This window comes from Ictalurus furcatus, chromosome 1 (assembly GCF_023375685.1).
Source record: "Ictalurus furcatus strain D&B chromosome 1, Billie_1.0, whole genome shotgun sequence".
Taxonomy (NCBI): Eukaryota; Metazoa; Chordata; class Actinopteri; order Siluriformes; family Ictaluridae; genus Ictalurus; species Ictalurus furcatus.
The window spans coordinates 11,502,929-11,517,191 of NC_071255.1; the positions used below are offsets into that span (position 1 = coordinate 11,502,929).

The 14,263-nt window shown below is 36.2% G+C and overlaps 1 protein-coding gene across 4 annotated transcripts; it reads left to right on the forward strand.

Annotated features, from left to right (window-relative positions):
- The first annotated feature begins 363 nt into the window (after positions 1-363).
- On the forward strand, positions 364-5,987 carry LOC128608018 (uncharacterized). Of its 4 annotated transcripts, none has more exons than XM_053625380.1 (11): positions 364-390; positions 1,676-1,747; positions 1,879-1,910; positions 2,149-2,248; positions 2,742-2,865; positions 2,978-3,108; positions 3,736-3,862; positions 3,973-4,761; positions 4,936-5,352; positions 5,563-5,808; positions 5,921-5,987. In XM_053625380.1, the coding sequence occupies exons 1-11, from the start codon at positions 379-381 to the stop codon at positions 5,962-5,964; spliced, it is 2,094 nt and encodes a 697-aa protein (XP_053481355.1). In that variant the 5' UTR covers positions 364-378; the 3' UTR covers positions 5,965-5,987. The 4 variants fall into 4 exon arrangements, with proteins under 4 accessions (XP_053481355.1, XP_053481363.1, XP_053481371.1 ...); XM_053625396.1 differs by lacking the exon at positions 364-390 and adding an exon at positions 403-918 and having other exon boundaries at positions 5,921-5,979; XM_053625388.1 differs by lacking the exon at positions 5,921-5,987 and having other exon boundaries at positions 5,563-5,891.
- The last annotated feature ends 8,276 nt before the right edge of the window (positions 5,988-14,263 follow it).

A 14,263-nucleotide genomic window follows, 5' to 3' on the forward strand; every position in this document is an offset into this window, starting at 1 on the left:
CTGACACCTAGATGAACACTTTACAGTTGGTTTTGTAACTGTACATCATTCCCTTCAAATTCTATTGAGCTTTAAATAATGGTATATTTTGTGTATGGGCCCATGCAGTAATAAAATACATGACAATATTTATATATTATTTAATAGTTTATTTTGATAAATATCAGACATCTAAAAGGTGTTTCTCATACCTGACACCTAGATGAAAACTTTACAGTTGGTTGTGTGACTGTACATCATTCCTTTCAAATGCTACTGGAGTTAGAAACGTGTAAAACAATGTCGTATGTAACTTTAGAGACTGTCCCTTAATTTCCGCATTTCCGGGAATATCGAACGTCCAATGTCAGGCCAGCTTTATTCCAGTCTGGCCACGTTATGAACAGGGAGGTAACTAAATGAATGAAAGTTCTATAAGTTCAGTAGCTTTGTGGAGAGTTTTCTCTGCCTGATTCAGATAGAGGAAGATCATCACGTTATAGAATAAAGTTAATATGTGGAACCTGAACATTAATAGTAACTTTCCCAGTTTGAGTATGGTCTGGTCTTTAAGTTCACTTGGAAATCCTCTATAAGGTAATGGTCATGGTGGGAAACAAGATTAACCCATCAGGATCACGTTATGATCTATAATTACACGATTAGTTACACGCCGACTCCGTGTTCTTCATGCTCAGGTGATTTGTGGGATTTAGGAGAATTTGTTTCACTTTTCCTGTCTCCAGATTTTGAGTTAGTTTTAAGAACACGGTTTCGTCCCTACACGCACCTCAGACAAGTTTTTTCACTTTATTCGGTCTCGTTTATTCTAATTCTGTGACGTGTCCAACTGTAACCTTGACATCACAGCGCAGACAGCAATAAAATGTTCTGCTCAGCTGAAGTGGTCTTTAGTTTCTACAGACAGATCACAGAGAGGTATGGCTACTACTATCTACTACTATCTTCCCTTTAGCTAAGTTTCTAGTACACCTGTCTTCCTGTAATAATGGGGAGAAAAAAAAACATTTTTAACTCTATCTTTTGATAAATTAGTCACATTTATATATATATATATATATATATATATATATATATATATATATATATATATATATATATATATATATATATGTCTAAGATTTAAAAGACACTGAGTGTCAGCCAAAGTAGTATACATCATCTTGGTTAAATCTAACTGGCATAAAAGACAAATAACATGAGATAAAAAAGAGATTAAAATAATGTAAAAACAAGAAATAAAAAAATTAAAAGACAAAACCACAGATAAAAGATAGGACAAATGCAGAAGACCTGATACTACAGATTTCCATTTTTTATTTATTTTTATTTTTGTTGGTATGCTTTAAACTGAGAGTACTGAGCCATGGCAGTGAAATTTGATCCGCAAATTGTTTATCTTATTACATGGTAATATCCGCTGTTTCACTCACTGGGAACATGGCTTTCTTTTTAATTACTAAAGTTAATATTCCATGAGTTATTGTGCATCAGTAATAAGGTTGACCAGTAAAGATATTTGTAGGAAAACAAGAAAGGTTAGCGATGCTCATTTTCTTGTATGATTAACCAAAATTCAAACAAAAACTCTTAAATGTCTTTAAATAGCAACTGAATTTGTTTAAGTCTATATGTTTATTTGCTTTACGTTGGTGTGATGTGATTCTACTCGCAGATTTGTTTCTGCACGATAGAACGATTTTCAAAAATGAGGAGGAATCACAAAGAGACACCTCAGCATCAAGCTGTGAGGATGTTTTTTTTTTTAACCATCCATATACACTTTTAGTATTTGAAATGCATGACTGCATAGCAAACAGTGTTCAAATTTAATTTGTTCATGTTTTTCTTTTGGGTTTTTTGTTTGTTTTTTTACAGATGCTGGGATTAAGGAGTAGTAAAATGGACAGGTAAAGCCATTATACCTTTTCACACACAGGACAATTAGTATTGAGTGTGTATCATTTCTAACAGAAAGCTGAGTCTGAGAAGCAGAGCATGCCCGTGTAGAGTTATTAAACTCTTTGACCTTTTGAGAGGAAATGATCAGAGAACAGAAGTGAAATGTTTAAAAAGTAAAATGTGTGGAAAGACTTTTATCAAAAGTTTTTTTTTTTTAATTTAACGGAATGTGTTTGTTTCTTGAAGAACAAGAGAAGAAGTAGCGATGACGTTCGCTCCAGAATCGAGTAACAGGCCTACAAATCAAGATTTCTGCCAGGAAACTGCACGACCTGCGGAAGTTCTGGTAAACAGATAATTAAAGGATTTTATTAGTTGACACTTGTTAAATATTATTAGGTGTATTTAGATTTTTTAGATATTTTTTTCTTTTTTTCATGTATGCCACAGCACTTGGTAAGATAATAGTCTTGTAGGGTTTGTGTAAGGAACACTGAAGCATCTTGGATAGAGCAAAGTGAGATGGGCATGATTTGGAAATGGAAATGTAATAATTTATTATGATCTTGTGTAGAAATAATCGGTCATTTTCAGAGTTCAGTAAAATGTGTAGTGAATATTTAATACACTAATTGCAGATGCCAGTATTCAGACATCAGATGTAACTACATACTTAAGCTTTTTCTTTACAGGAGAGAGCCAAAAATATTGGTGTTTTAGTAATTTCACAAATTGTAATAGATTTGTATATTCTCTACAGGGGTTTACAGAGTTAGATTTGTATATTCTCTACAGAGTTTTTTTGACAAGAGTAAAATTTGTTAAATTTTTCATTTTAGGCACATGGGAAAAATAGTATGCACTCTATGGCAAAGCAGAACATCCACGTAGTTAGCATTAACAAATCCAGAAATAAATTAGTCGACTCCGTAAAGATTTTAGAAGGTGAACGAGCAGGTGCTGGTAAGATATGAAATATTGTCTTTTATCAGAGCAAATTACTTATAAACCAACCAATCTTAATTTTCAAAGAGTACACACAAGGCTAATTGCTTGTGTTGTGTGTAATTGAAAGGACCTGCAGCAAAGAGCCATGGGAAACCAAAACTTCTTCCCAGAATGCCCAGAATGGATCCAATTGTTCATCCCCCATTCAGAGCACTGATGCGCAAGGAAAAGTTAAGCGAAACATATGGCAATCCTCAGGTACTTACTCTGGGTTCTTTTAAGTAAATGTGTATGTATGTGATCAAATTTGATTACATTATGAGTAGGAATTGTTTCCAGAGTATGAGCTCTCAACATAGATGTAAAAATATGTACATAGAAAATGTATTTGAAACAGGATATATTTTAGAATATGTTAATTCATCATTACTGTAAACGAAAAATGGCACTTCAGATCTTAGCCACTGTGTGAAACAGATCATTTATTTTTATCATCAATAGTTCAAAGTAGACTCAGTGAAACTATGCAAAAGAGATTAATATCATTTAATGCATTTATAATGGATTTATACTGAATTTATAATGGATATAATCTTTGATTATCTACATTATCCTAAGCTATTTCTTTGCTTTGTGAATTTAAGAAACGTTGCATGAGGGGTCATTTACAGTGTTCAGTTAAGTGTGTAGTGAGGATTTAATATAGCGATTGCAGATGTCAGTATTTAGACGTCAGATATAACTATAGACTTAAACTTTTTCTTTATAGGAACGAGGCAAAAATTTTGGAATTTTAGTAATTTTACAAATGGTAATAGATTTGTATATTCTCTACAGGCTGAGGTTTTTTGACAAGGTTAAAATTAGTTAAATTTTTAATTTCAGGCACATGGGGAAAATAGCATGTGCACTACGGCAAAGAAGAATATCCGCTTACGTGTTGCTAACACACCCAGAAAGAAATCAGTCGAACCCAGAAAGACCATAGAAGTATTTGGACAAGCAGGTGCTGGTAAGATATTAAATATTACCTTTCATCAGAGCAAAATGACTTATAAACTAACCGGTGTTAATGATCAAAGATTACACACAAATCTAATTGCATGTATGTGTAATTGAAAGGACCTGCAGCAAAGAGCCCTGGGAAACCAAAACTTCTTCTTAGAAAGCCCAGAATGGATCCGATTGGTCATCCCTCATTCAGAGCACTGATGCGCAGGGAAAAGTTAAGCAAAACATCCGGCAATCCTCAGGTACTTACAGGTACTACAGAGGTAAAGAGTAAGTATCTTGAGCCTACAATTGAGGTAGAACCTCAATTAAGAACTAACATTACTGATGCTGTCCTGGATTGCATAACCTCTGGATCGTTCAAGAATCAGCTCACTCTGCGCATTGTGGGTGAAATTGATGATATACTAGCAAAAGCTGTGTCCCAGGTTCACAAGCAACAGCATCCCGTGAGATTCAGTGCAGCAGGGGATAAGATAAACAACATCTCCCGGGAACAACAATCAAGCAACAATGTTTTCATGCCTGGCTTCAGTGATGGTGTGGCATCTATGATTGGTTGTGCACTGATAGAACTTAGAGAAGATGTGAAAAAAACTTTTACAAGCCAGTCACACGAATTTCAGACAGCCTCACCAACGGCATGCGATTCTACAGCAGAAATAGTGGAGAGTCTCTTTGAAAGTATGCTTGATTCCTTGATTCCTCAACTGAAACCAGATGTTAGCACTGAAAAGGATCCTAGCACGATTGATTCTCTTTATAGCTATGAGTTTGATACAGTGTCTGATAGTATCCTTCCCAGCACTGACTCAGATGTCAACCAGAGTCCAGTCCATGAGCCAAGAGGAGGTGCTAATGAAGAGTCTAGCATCACAGCTCAGGACATTGAGACATTAGGTAAATGTATCTTTTCATGTTACATAGCCATATATTCATACTGAGAAGTTTTTTTTTTTAATGAATGACATATTATTACTGATAGAAAGTATTGTGTTGTACTACCATTGTGATGAATGCAAATCACATTAGTCACAGCTAAAAAAAAATAATAATAATTTGCCCAAATTGCAGACATTGTGAAAGAGAGAGCTGACTCCCCAAGAAGATCTACCAAAGTCCCATTCTCCACAGTATTTGACCAGTCTTCTGGACCTGAAGTTAAGGCCAAAGATGAGGTTGAGGGCATCTTGGCTGCTTCTGGAAGCATGAGCCCCCTTGATGACCCTCTGACTTCAAGAGTCAAATCTGACTCCTATTTGGATGCAAGCGTTCTTGAGGTCACTGCTACTTCTTCAACAGAAAATGTTGACCACATGTCAAGATCTGATGAAGTAGCAGAAGAAGGACTTGTGGCTAAATCAGATGTTGAGCTTGAACAAATCATGGCTGCTCCTTCTGAGGAAAACACTCCTTCTGACATTACTTCCCAAAGCCTTCACCAGGAATGTGCTAGCCCTGTCCCTTCACCACCTTCTAGTGATAAGCCAAGTAAGGGAATCTTCTTAGGATACACAGCTAAGATTTAAATTTTTAATAACCTTTTAAACATTATTAATTCATCACTCAGAAATATTTTGTGTTGCTATACCTCTGTGTTAAATTTATGTTGAAATTATTCTTAGGTATTAAATCATGGCAAATAATGAACCATCCATTCATTATCTTTTCACACTGTTCTCTCTTGTATCCAAATTGTAGCCTCCCCAAGAGGATCTGCCAGGAGAAGGGCATGTCCTGTAAAAGTCAGCTCTTTGCCAAACATATTCTCTGATAAAGGAGATGGCATCTTTGACCAGTCTCACCAAAAGTTAGAGAGTGGTGACAAGCGTAGACTTTCTCTGACTGGCATGGAAATGGGTTCTTCTGGAAGCAGAAGCGGCCTTGATGGGCCTCTGAGTTCATCTGAAGCATCTGATGTTGAAGAAGCTGCAGCAAAATCAGCTGGTTACAAAGCAGTACTCTGTTGAAATTATTCTGATGTATTAAATTAGTGCAAATAAATGAACCATCCATTCATTATCTTTTCACACTGTTCTTTCTTGTTTCCAAATTGTAGCCTCCCCAAGAAGATTGTTGTGGGAAATAATCTTTCCAGCTTAACAAAAAACTTCAGAGACAGAGGGTTTGTAGCTGTCAAAAAGTAATTAAACTTTATTGAAACAATAAAGTGAGACAGTCTGCATAAAGTCTAAATTATGCAAACACACACAGCATTTTTTTATTCCTTTCTCCACAGTGAACTCATCTTAGGCGGGGTTTTACCTTTTCTCATTAAAAGCAGACCAGTGTTCTTCAATTAATTGTTCATGTCTACATCTTATCTTAAATTTGTGGAGCATGTGCAGTGAGGACAAGGTTTCTTTCTTTCTTTCTTTTTTTTAAAAAAAGGTTTCACTCAGACAGAGTCTTTGTTTTTTGTTTCTCTCTGACCAACACTCCCTTCTTATGTCTCAATAAGCTTCTGTCTGTTTCTATCTGCCATCCTAGCTGATATCTACCTCCCTTCCTGAGGCGCTATCCGAACTCGTTAATTGGTTTCCGGCCTCAAGGTTGTTTTTTTGATCATAGACTTTTTATTGGAAATTTGCATTTTACATCTTATAACACCGCACCCAGCAGCCCCAGCAAAACAATCACAGCCAAAACCAAAAGAAAGGGGGAAACAAAAAACAATAACAAACAACCAGAGAAACAAAAAAATAAATAAATAAATAAAAATTTAAAAATAAATAAATAAATAAAGGGAAAGATCATTAGTATTTACCGTCTACCTCTCCTCAATCCACCTCCAGGGTGCGTACATCATTGAAGTAGGTAATAAATTGTTGCCATTTTCCCAAAAATGAGTCACCCCTGCCTCTGATGTTATACTTGATTTTTTCAAGTTTTAAAAAGAAGATTAAATCTTTAAGCCAGACTGATATAGAGGGGGGTTGTGGAGAGGTCCAAGACAGCAATATTCTGCGCCGAGCAAGTAACGAAGCAAAAGCCACAACACCAGCTTGTTTATGGTTCAGAGGCTGACGCTGAGATGGAACACCAAAGATGGCAATTAAAGGACAGAAAGCCAATTTGATTTTAAGAACGTCAGACATAGTTTCGAAGAAAGAATTTCGAAAGTTCTGCAGTTTGGGACAGAGTGCAAACATATGACTGAGGTTAAAGGGCGAAAGATTTTCAAGATTTTTTGAAAGAGACTTTCAATTAATTCACAGATTGAAATATAAGTATAAGCTCCATTCCTTGTGTTTGTGACCATTGCACTGTATTATTTAAATATTGCCATTTGTGTTTCGTGTATTATACATAGCTTACAGTATATAATATATATTTGTATATTCACACACTACTTTATTTTATTCTATTCTACAGTCCACAGTTCAGAAAAGGAATGTCACTTTGAACTATTGAACTAAACTAACAAACATGTCACTGCAGTGAGACCCACATCAGCACATGTCACATCAACAGCAAAAGAAACCAACATGCAATTCTGCCTGATCCAGATACATAATCTTGTAATTAGAAATTTATTTAAATTAGGTTTATCATAGGTTATGATGAGAAGCATAATATTTTTATGTGAACCATTCGGGCACACATTCCATTTTTATTGTGTTGTGTTCAGCTACAGTATGTTTTTCTATGCGCCACCTGGTGGTTATTGTGTGAAGCACAACAAATTAAATTAAATTCTTAGAGCCCTGCCTGCAGTATACCGCCTGATCACACGTAACGAATTGCGTGATACCGTGTGAAAAAACACTCATTCCTAAAGGCTGCATCTGTATAGTGTTTTAAGCGTGATGTGCAGTGCCATTTCTTCTGCCAAAAAGTTCATGTATGACAGCCAAAATTTCAGTTTTGCTCTCATCTGACCAGACTACACTCTCCCAGTATTTCATAGGCTTGTCCAAATGAGAGTAGCAAACTTTAAACAAGCTATGACATGCTTTTTCTTTAGTAATGGAGTCTTGTGGGGTGAGCGTGAGCAGTGGAGTGCATTGCCTATTGTTCTCTCTGTGACAATTCTTCTTGCAACGAGCTCCTGTGTATGTCCGGTTGATGACGGAGTGATGTTGCTTCGACTTGCAGGTAATAGCCCCAATGGTGCTTACTGGAAGATTTAGAAGATTTGAAATGCATCTGTATCCGATTCCGTCAATATGTTTCGCAAGAATAAGGTTGCGAAAGACTTGGGAGAGCTCTTTGCTTTTACCCATCATGAGATGTTTCTTGTGTGACACTTTGGTAACAAAAAACATTTTTATAGACCATCAATTTACTAACCCAGCTGATTTTAATTTGCACAGATAGGAGGTATAATTACTTACGAATTTCAGCTGGTTCCTTGCCTTGGAGAACTGCATTTTCTTAGCGTGTTCAATACTTTTTTAATGTGTCATTCCACTTTATTATAAATAACTTTATTTATGGAATTCTTTATATGTGTGGATTTCTTAAGTTAATACTGATGTCTGGTGAAACTTTCATGTGAATAAACTCATTGGAAATATATTTACTGAAAAAAAATGTTGGCATGTTCAGTACTTATTTCCTTCACTGTGAGAGACTGTGACTATGAGTATGTGAGTGAGGTGAGAGTGTTTTAGTATATTTACATGTCTGCATTTGGCAGGTGATTTTATCCAAAGCAACTTACAGGGCATTTACAATATACATCTAATTACTTCTTGTATTCCCTGGGAATTGAACCCATGACATTTGCCAGTGTTACTGGCATGCCGTACCAGTTGAGCTACAGTGACACCTACCAAATGATGGTTATACATACATCCATATATATTTAGCAAAAAAAAAAGAAGCGTCCTCTCACATTCAACTGCTTTTATTTCCAGCAAATTTCTTAACATGTGTAAATATTTGTATAAACATGAAAAGATTCAACAACATAAGCTGGACAAGTTTCACAGACATTTGATGAACAGAAATGGAATAATGAGTCCCTGAATAAGGGGGGGGGGGGGGGGGTGTCAATATAAAAAGTCAGTATGTGGTGTTCACCAGCTGCTTTAAGTACTACAGTGCATCTCATCTTCATGGACTGCACCAGATTTGTCAGTTCTTGCTGTGAGATGTTACTCCACTCTTCCACCAAGGCATTCACAAAGTCTCGATTATGTCTGGGGGGGCACATGGTTACATGTAATTTTCCACTGCACAGACGATCAGCTGTCCGTCCTGTCTCCCTGTAGCACTTAGGCTTAGGCTTAGTCTTAGGCTTCTTACATTACAGATATTGCTCTGGCCACATCTGCAGTCCTCATGCCTCCTTGCAGCAGGACTAATGCACGTTCACGCAGGTGAGCAGGAATTAGGTATCTTTCTTCTGGTGTTTTTCAGAGTCAGTAGAAAGGTCTCTTTAGTGTCCGAAGTTATTGTAACTGTGACCATAATTGCCTACCGCCTGTAAACTGTTAGTGTTTTAATGACTGTTCCACAGCTGCATGTGTAATAATTGTTATGCTTCATTGAACAAGCATGAAAAACATCATTTAAACCCTTTCCAATAAACATCTGTAAAGCTTATTTGATTTTCACAAAATTATCTTTAAAATACGGTCTCCTGAAAAAGGGACAATTTTTTTTTTGCTGAGTATATATACAGTATATAGACACAAACACTTTCAGTTACTGTATGTTTTGAGATCAAGATTAAGATAGACTTTATTGTCCCAAAGGAAATTTGTCTTGGACACACAGTACAGTGTCAAGAATCTATGTGGTGTTTTTAGAGCATGCATGCATGCTCGAGTGACATACAATAAAAATCCTAATAAACTAAACACATCAGCAGCTATGGGACATTTGTAAATAAAGTGATTCCATGTAATAGAAAAAACTAACCCATGTTTATTATTTATACAGCGTTGTGGGGAAAATACGTTACTGTGGAGACAGCTGCTTACTGAACAGTCATGTATACGGGGTATAGACTATGCCACTCACAGAGAAGGCTACATCTAAATGTGCAGGTATTTTGTGTATTCAGCATCTGTCTTGCAATAAACGGCTTTCCAGTGTCAGTGTGGCGATTTTGATATTCAATGTAAGCGGAAGTTATTACTCCACCCCCTGAGTAACGTCATTACGACAGCTCTACGTTGTTCAACCAACATGGTTCAAATGATGGATCTGCAACACAGGTACTACGGTTTCGGGAAACAGTCGGGACTAGTTAGTTAGTTTCTCCAACGATACATTGTAATATGGTGGTTAAGCAGCAAGCTATGCACCCCTGCCTGACTGCCATCAACCTCATTGCCTGACCTGTCTAAAATAAACAAAAAGAACATAAGGATAAATAAATAATCAAATAATAACAGTACAAATAATCAATCTTTGTCTTGAGTACGTAAAAGTTATGTTGTCTAAACATAACACTTTTCCTATGCTTTAGACTAGGATTCTAGACACTTGCATAATGAATGAATGAATGAATGAATGCCTTTTATTGTCACTATACACATGTACAATGAAATTAAGAACCACTCCTTTTTGTTCCGTGCAAACATGTACATTCAATAAACAAGAAGAATAAACAGATAAATAAACAAGATAAATAAACAAGATAAATAAACAAAATAAATAAACAAGATATTGGGGTGGATGGGGGAGGTACTATGAAATGCACAGTTTTGAGACACTATATACATATGCTGTGAACTCAGTACATGTATGTGTTTATAATGGTAATAGCTTTCGGGAAGAAACTATTCTTAAATCTACTAGTCCTTGTTTTGATGCACCTGTAACGTCTCCCTGAGGGCAATAGATTGAACAGATCAAAGCCAGGGTGAGAACTGTCCTTAATGATGGTTTTTCCTCTGCTGAGGCAACGGGAGGTGTAAATATCCATCAGGGAGGGGAGAGGGCAGCCAATGACCTTCTGTGCTGCTCTTACTACTCTCTGAAGCCTCTCCCTGTCTGCTGCGGTGCAGCTACCATACCACACCGTGATACAGTATGTCAGCAGGCTCTCGACGGACGAGCGGTAGAAGATCAGCAGCAGATTGGAGTCCAGATTGTACTTCCTGAGAACCCTCAGGAAGTGTAGCTGCGTTTGAGCCTTCTTGATAACCGCTGTGATGTTGTCCGTCCAGGAAATGTTTGCAGAGATAAGGACGCCAAGAAACCGGACGGTGTGGACCTTCTCCACACACTCACCATTAATGAAAAGGAGGGCCAGCTCAGTGTTGTGTTTTCTGAAGTCTACAATGAGTTCCTTGGTTTTCTTGGTGTTTAGAGTCAGATTGTTCTTTGAACACCAGGCTGCCAAGTTTAGGACCTCCTCTCTGTAGGCTGCCTCATCTCCTTTTGAGATGAGTCTGACCACTGTGGTAAATGGAATAATACAATTTTAACCATTTACACTAAGGCTGCACAATTTATCGAATATCGATCGCAATTACGATTTTGACTACCCACGATTAAATGAACATGATCGACTGCGATATTGCCGTTTAAAGTTCGTCCTCCGCTCATAGAAAACGCCGCTGCAGATCAAATCAAGCGCTTCCTACACTTACAGCCAATCACCATAGAGCGGTGCAGGGATGACGTCATTTTGTAGTGCCAAAACCCGGAAACGGTGTTAGCATTTTAGCTCTCGAGCTGCCAGCTTCGCTTCAAGCTCCAGCACTTTGCGCGAGGGGAAATCATGACACTAGCATGATGCTAAATGGCACTACAGAGGTTGTCGGGGACATTAAACGTAATCACGCCAAACGGGTAAAAAACTTTGCAGATAAACTCAGGGCTCTACAGTACAACCATTTCACTCATGTTTGTGACTGAAAAGTATTTTGTGCGACTGTGAATAAATATTTATTTGCATCGGTGCAAGTGACCTGTTCCGAGTTGTATAATACAATCAGAATAAAAACTACAGGAAGTCCAAAATGCATCTAAACTGCACAACAGTTACTTTCACACTACTTTTCATCACCTCAGTCAACCGAACAAGTGTGGAAATACTGCAGAGAAGCCATTATGATGAAGAGAGTAACTCTGTACATCATCTGCTTCTGTCAACTTCCCAATCTCACAACCACCATCTTTTATTGATCCCGCAAAATGACCTGAACTTGCACCTGCTCGTGTAGACACAGATGGAGTAAATTAATAATAATGCTAATGCTACAAGGTGGGTTTAAGTCAAACTTCTTTATTAAATAATTCTTCACCAATCATAAGCAAGATTAGCAACTGTTTGGTACAGTACACTGCCACTCTCCTTCACTAACTCTAATTCACTTCATTTAAACTCAGGGTTGCCAGATATCACTAGAAAAGTAAACTCCAGTTTCCATGTTTTGATTTAATCCCCCAAAACACAATATTATCAGCAGACATGGACACTGTAGTGAGGAAACCAATCTAAAACTGATAAACAAACAAAAATAAAACTACTAAAATGTAAAGACAGAAAATGTGCTTAGTTATAATTAAATCATTTAATATAAAAAAATAGATCTTATAATAGCTTCATTAAATATAAATAAATGAGAAATGAAATAACGTTTAATAGCTATGAGTTGCACTTAATATCAATTTGACATTAAGGGTAGTAAGCTATTTCCTTAAAAAGCTATTAGACTTTTTCCTAATATGGATCATTTTTATGTTAGTCTACTTTTAATTAGGACTCTCTATTGTTTTTAAAATATTATATATATATATATATATATATATATATATATATATATATATATATATATATATATATATATATATTATGCTTGTTTATTTATCAGTTAACCAACAGTATCTCATTGCTATTATTTTAACTCAATTAACAGTGACCATGAGCAGAGAGCTTACATTTAACTGTTTATGACAGACCTCCTGATTAAAGTTTAAACAAAAAAAAGATTGGTATCTGGATCGGTATCGGCTGTAAAAATCCTGATTGGAGTATCAGTAATGAACACCATTAAACTAAAGCGCTTTGCATCTGATGGGTAAATGAACTCATCCAATCACATCCTATATGAGATTATTCAGATATATACACAATATACACAGAGCGGTTCAAGAACTAACTCCAGCCCAGAACCATGACAGTGGGAAATGTCTAATAGTGTAGATTTAAATATATTTAAGAGGAGCAGACTTCAAACAATGAACATTGATGTTTATTGTATTTGTTTACAAGGTGAAACAGGGTAACAGTTGTTTTTTGCATACAGTCTGTAAAATTAACTGAAAATAATTCATTTGGTTTATCAGAAGGTAAATTAATTTGTCATGGCTCACACTATGTTCCTAAATTCTGTCATAATTGACAAGCTCAAGTTTTCTCATGCTACTTGTGTTAGAAATGTGAAAGTGCAATAAAAATATGTTGTCACTAAAATCAATTAATAATCGTGATAAATAATCGAGATCTAAATATTGATCAAAATAATCGGGATTATCATTTTGGCCATAATCGTGCACCCCTAATTTACACCTTTAATAAATTTTTGCCTATGGAAAATGCACCATCATGCCACCAGACGGCGCCCTTTGCTGAATCCTAAAACACTTATTTGTTGTTGTTTTTGTTGTTTTAATTTCCTTTTAATAATATTAACTCTACTCAGGCCATGCCATTTGTATTGTGTTAACAGCTACAGCTGGCTCTTCCTTTGGATTGTTTGCCCTTCTGCCTGTTCTGTGTATGTGACCATTATTAACCTCTTTTCTCTCTTTGGACTGTGGACATTTTTATTATGAAACCTAACGCACACGGATCCTCACTTTCTTACACAACTTCTTCCCCAAAGTCGATTATTTTACAATATCAGCATACCCTAAATGGTTATACCACCTCATGCCGCAGAGATTTGTCAACCATTTTTGTTAGAAAATGACACTTTTGTTTTGTTTATAGTTTATGTTAGAATGTTGTGGAAACATTTGTGAAAAGTTACAGTAGTTCCTGTGATCACTCACATTATACCAGCTATAAATACTTGTTCCCTCACCAGCCCCTCTTTTTTTCTCTCTTGAAATTAATAAGCAAATTATTAATTGCTGAAATGCGTTCTACTTCACCTGGTCCACTAAAAGGAAACTAATCAGAAGATCAGCATTGATTAACTCCTCTGACAGTAAAGCTTACAGCTGGGCCACTTTCAGCCCAAAATTAAAACAGACTACCACACGAACATTGTTTGCAGAAATCATCAAAATCTTTAGATATGGCTGCTTACAATTGATATGAACCTATATTAACTTGCCATTGTGTGCCTACAATCAGCTAAATCTGTTATCTGTGTAACTAAAGAAAGGAACTGACCATTTATAAAGTTTAGATTGATTCAACAAATGTATTGAAAACTTTCATTTCTTCATATTTATTTAATGACCAAATAAAAAAGAAAATGCATGT

Bases quoted from the DNA above. Each gene is read 5' to 3' on its own strand.
- LOC128608018 (XM_053625380.1), top strand. The intron at 1,748-1,878 runs GTGAGGATGTTT...GTTTTTTTACAG, and splicing joins AGACACCTCAGCATCAAGCT to ATGCTGGGATTAAGGAGTAG. The intron at 2,249-2,741 runs GTAAACAGATAA...TTTTCATTTTAG, and splicing joins CACGACCTGCGGAAGTTCTG to GCACATGGGAAAAATAGTAT.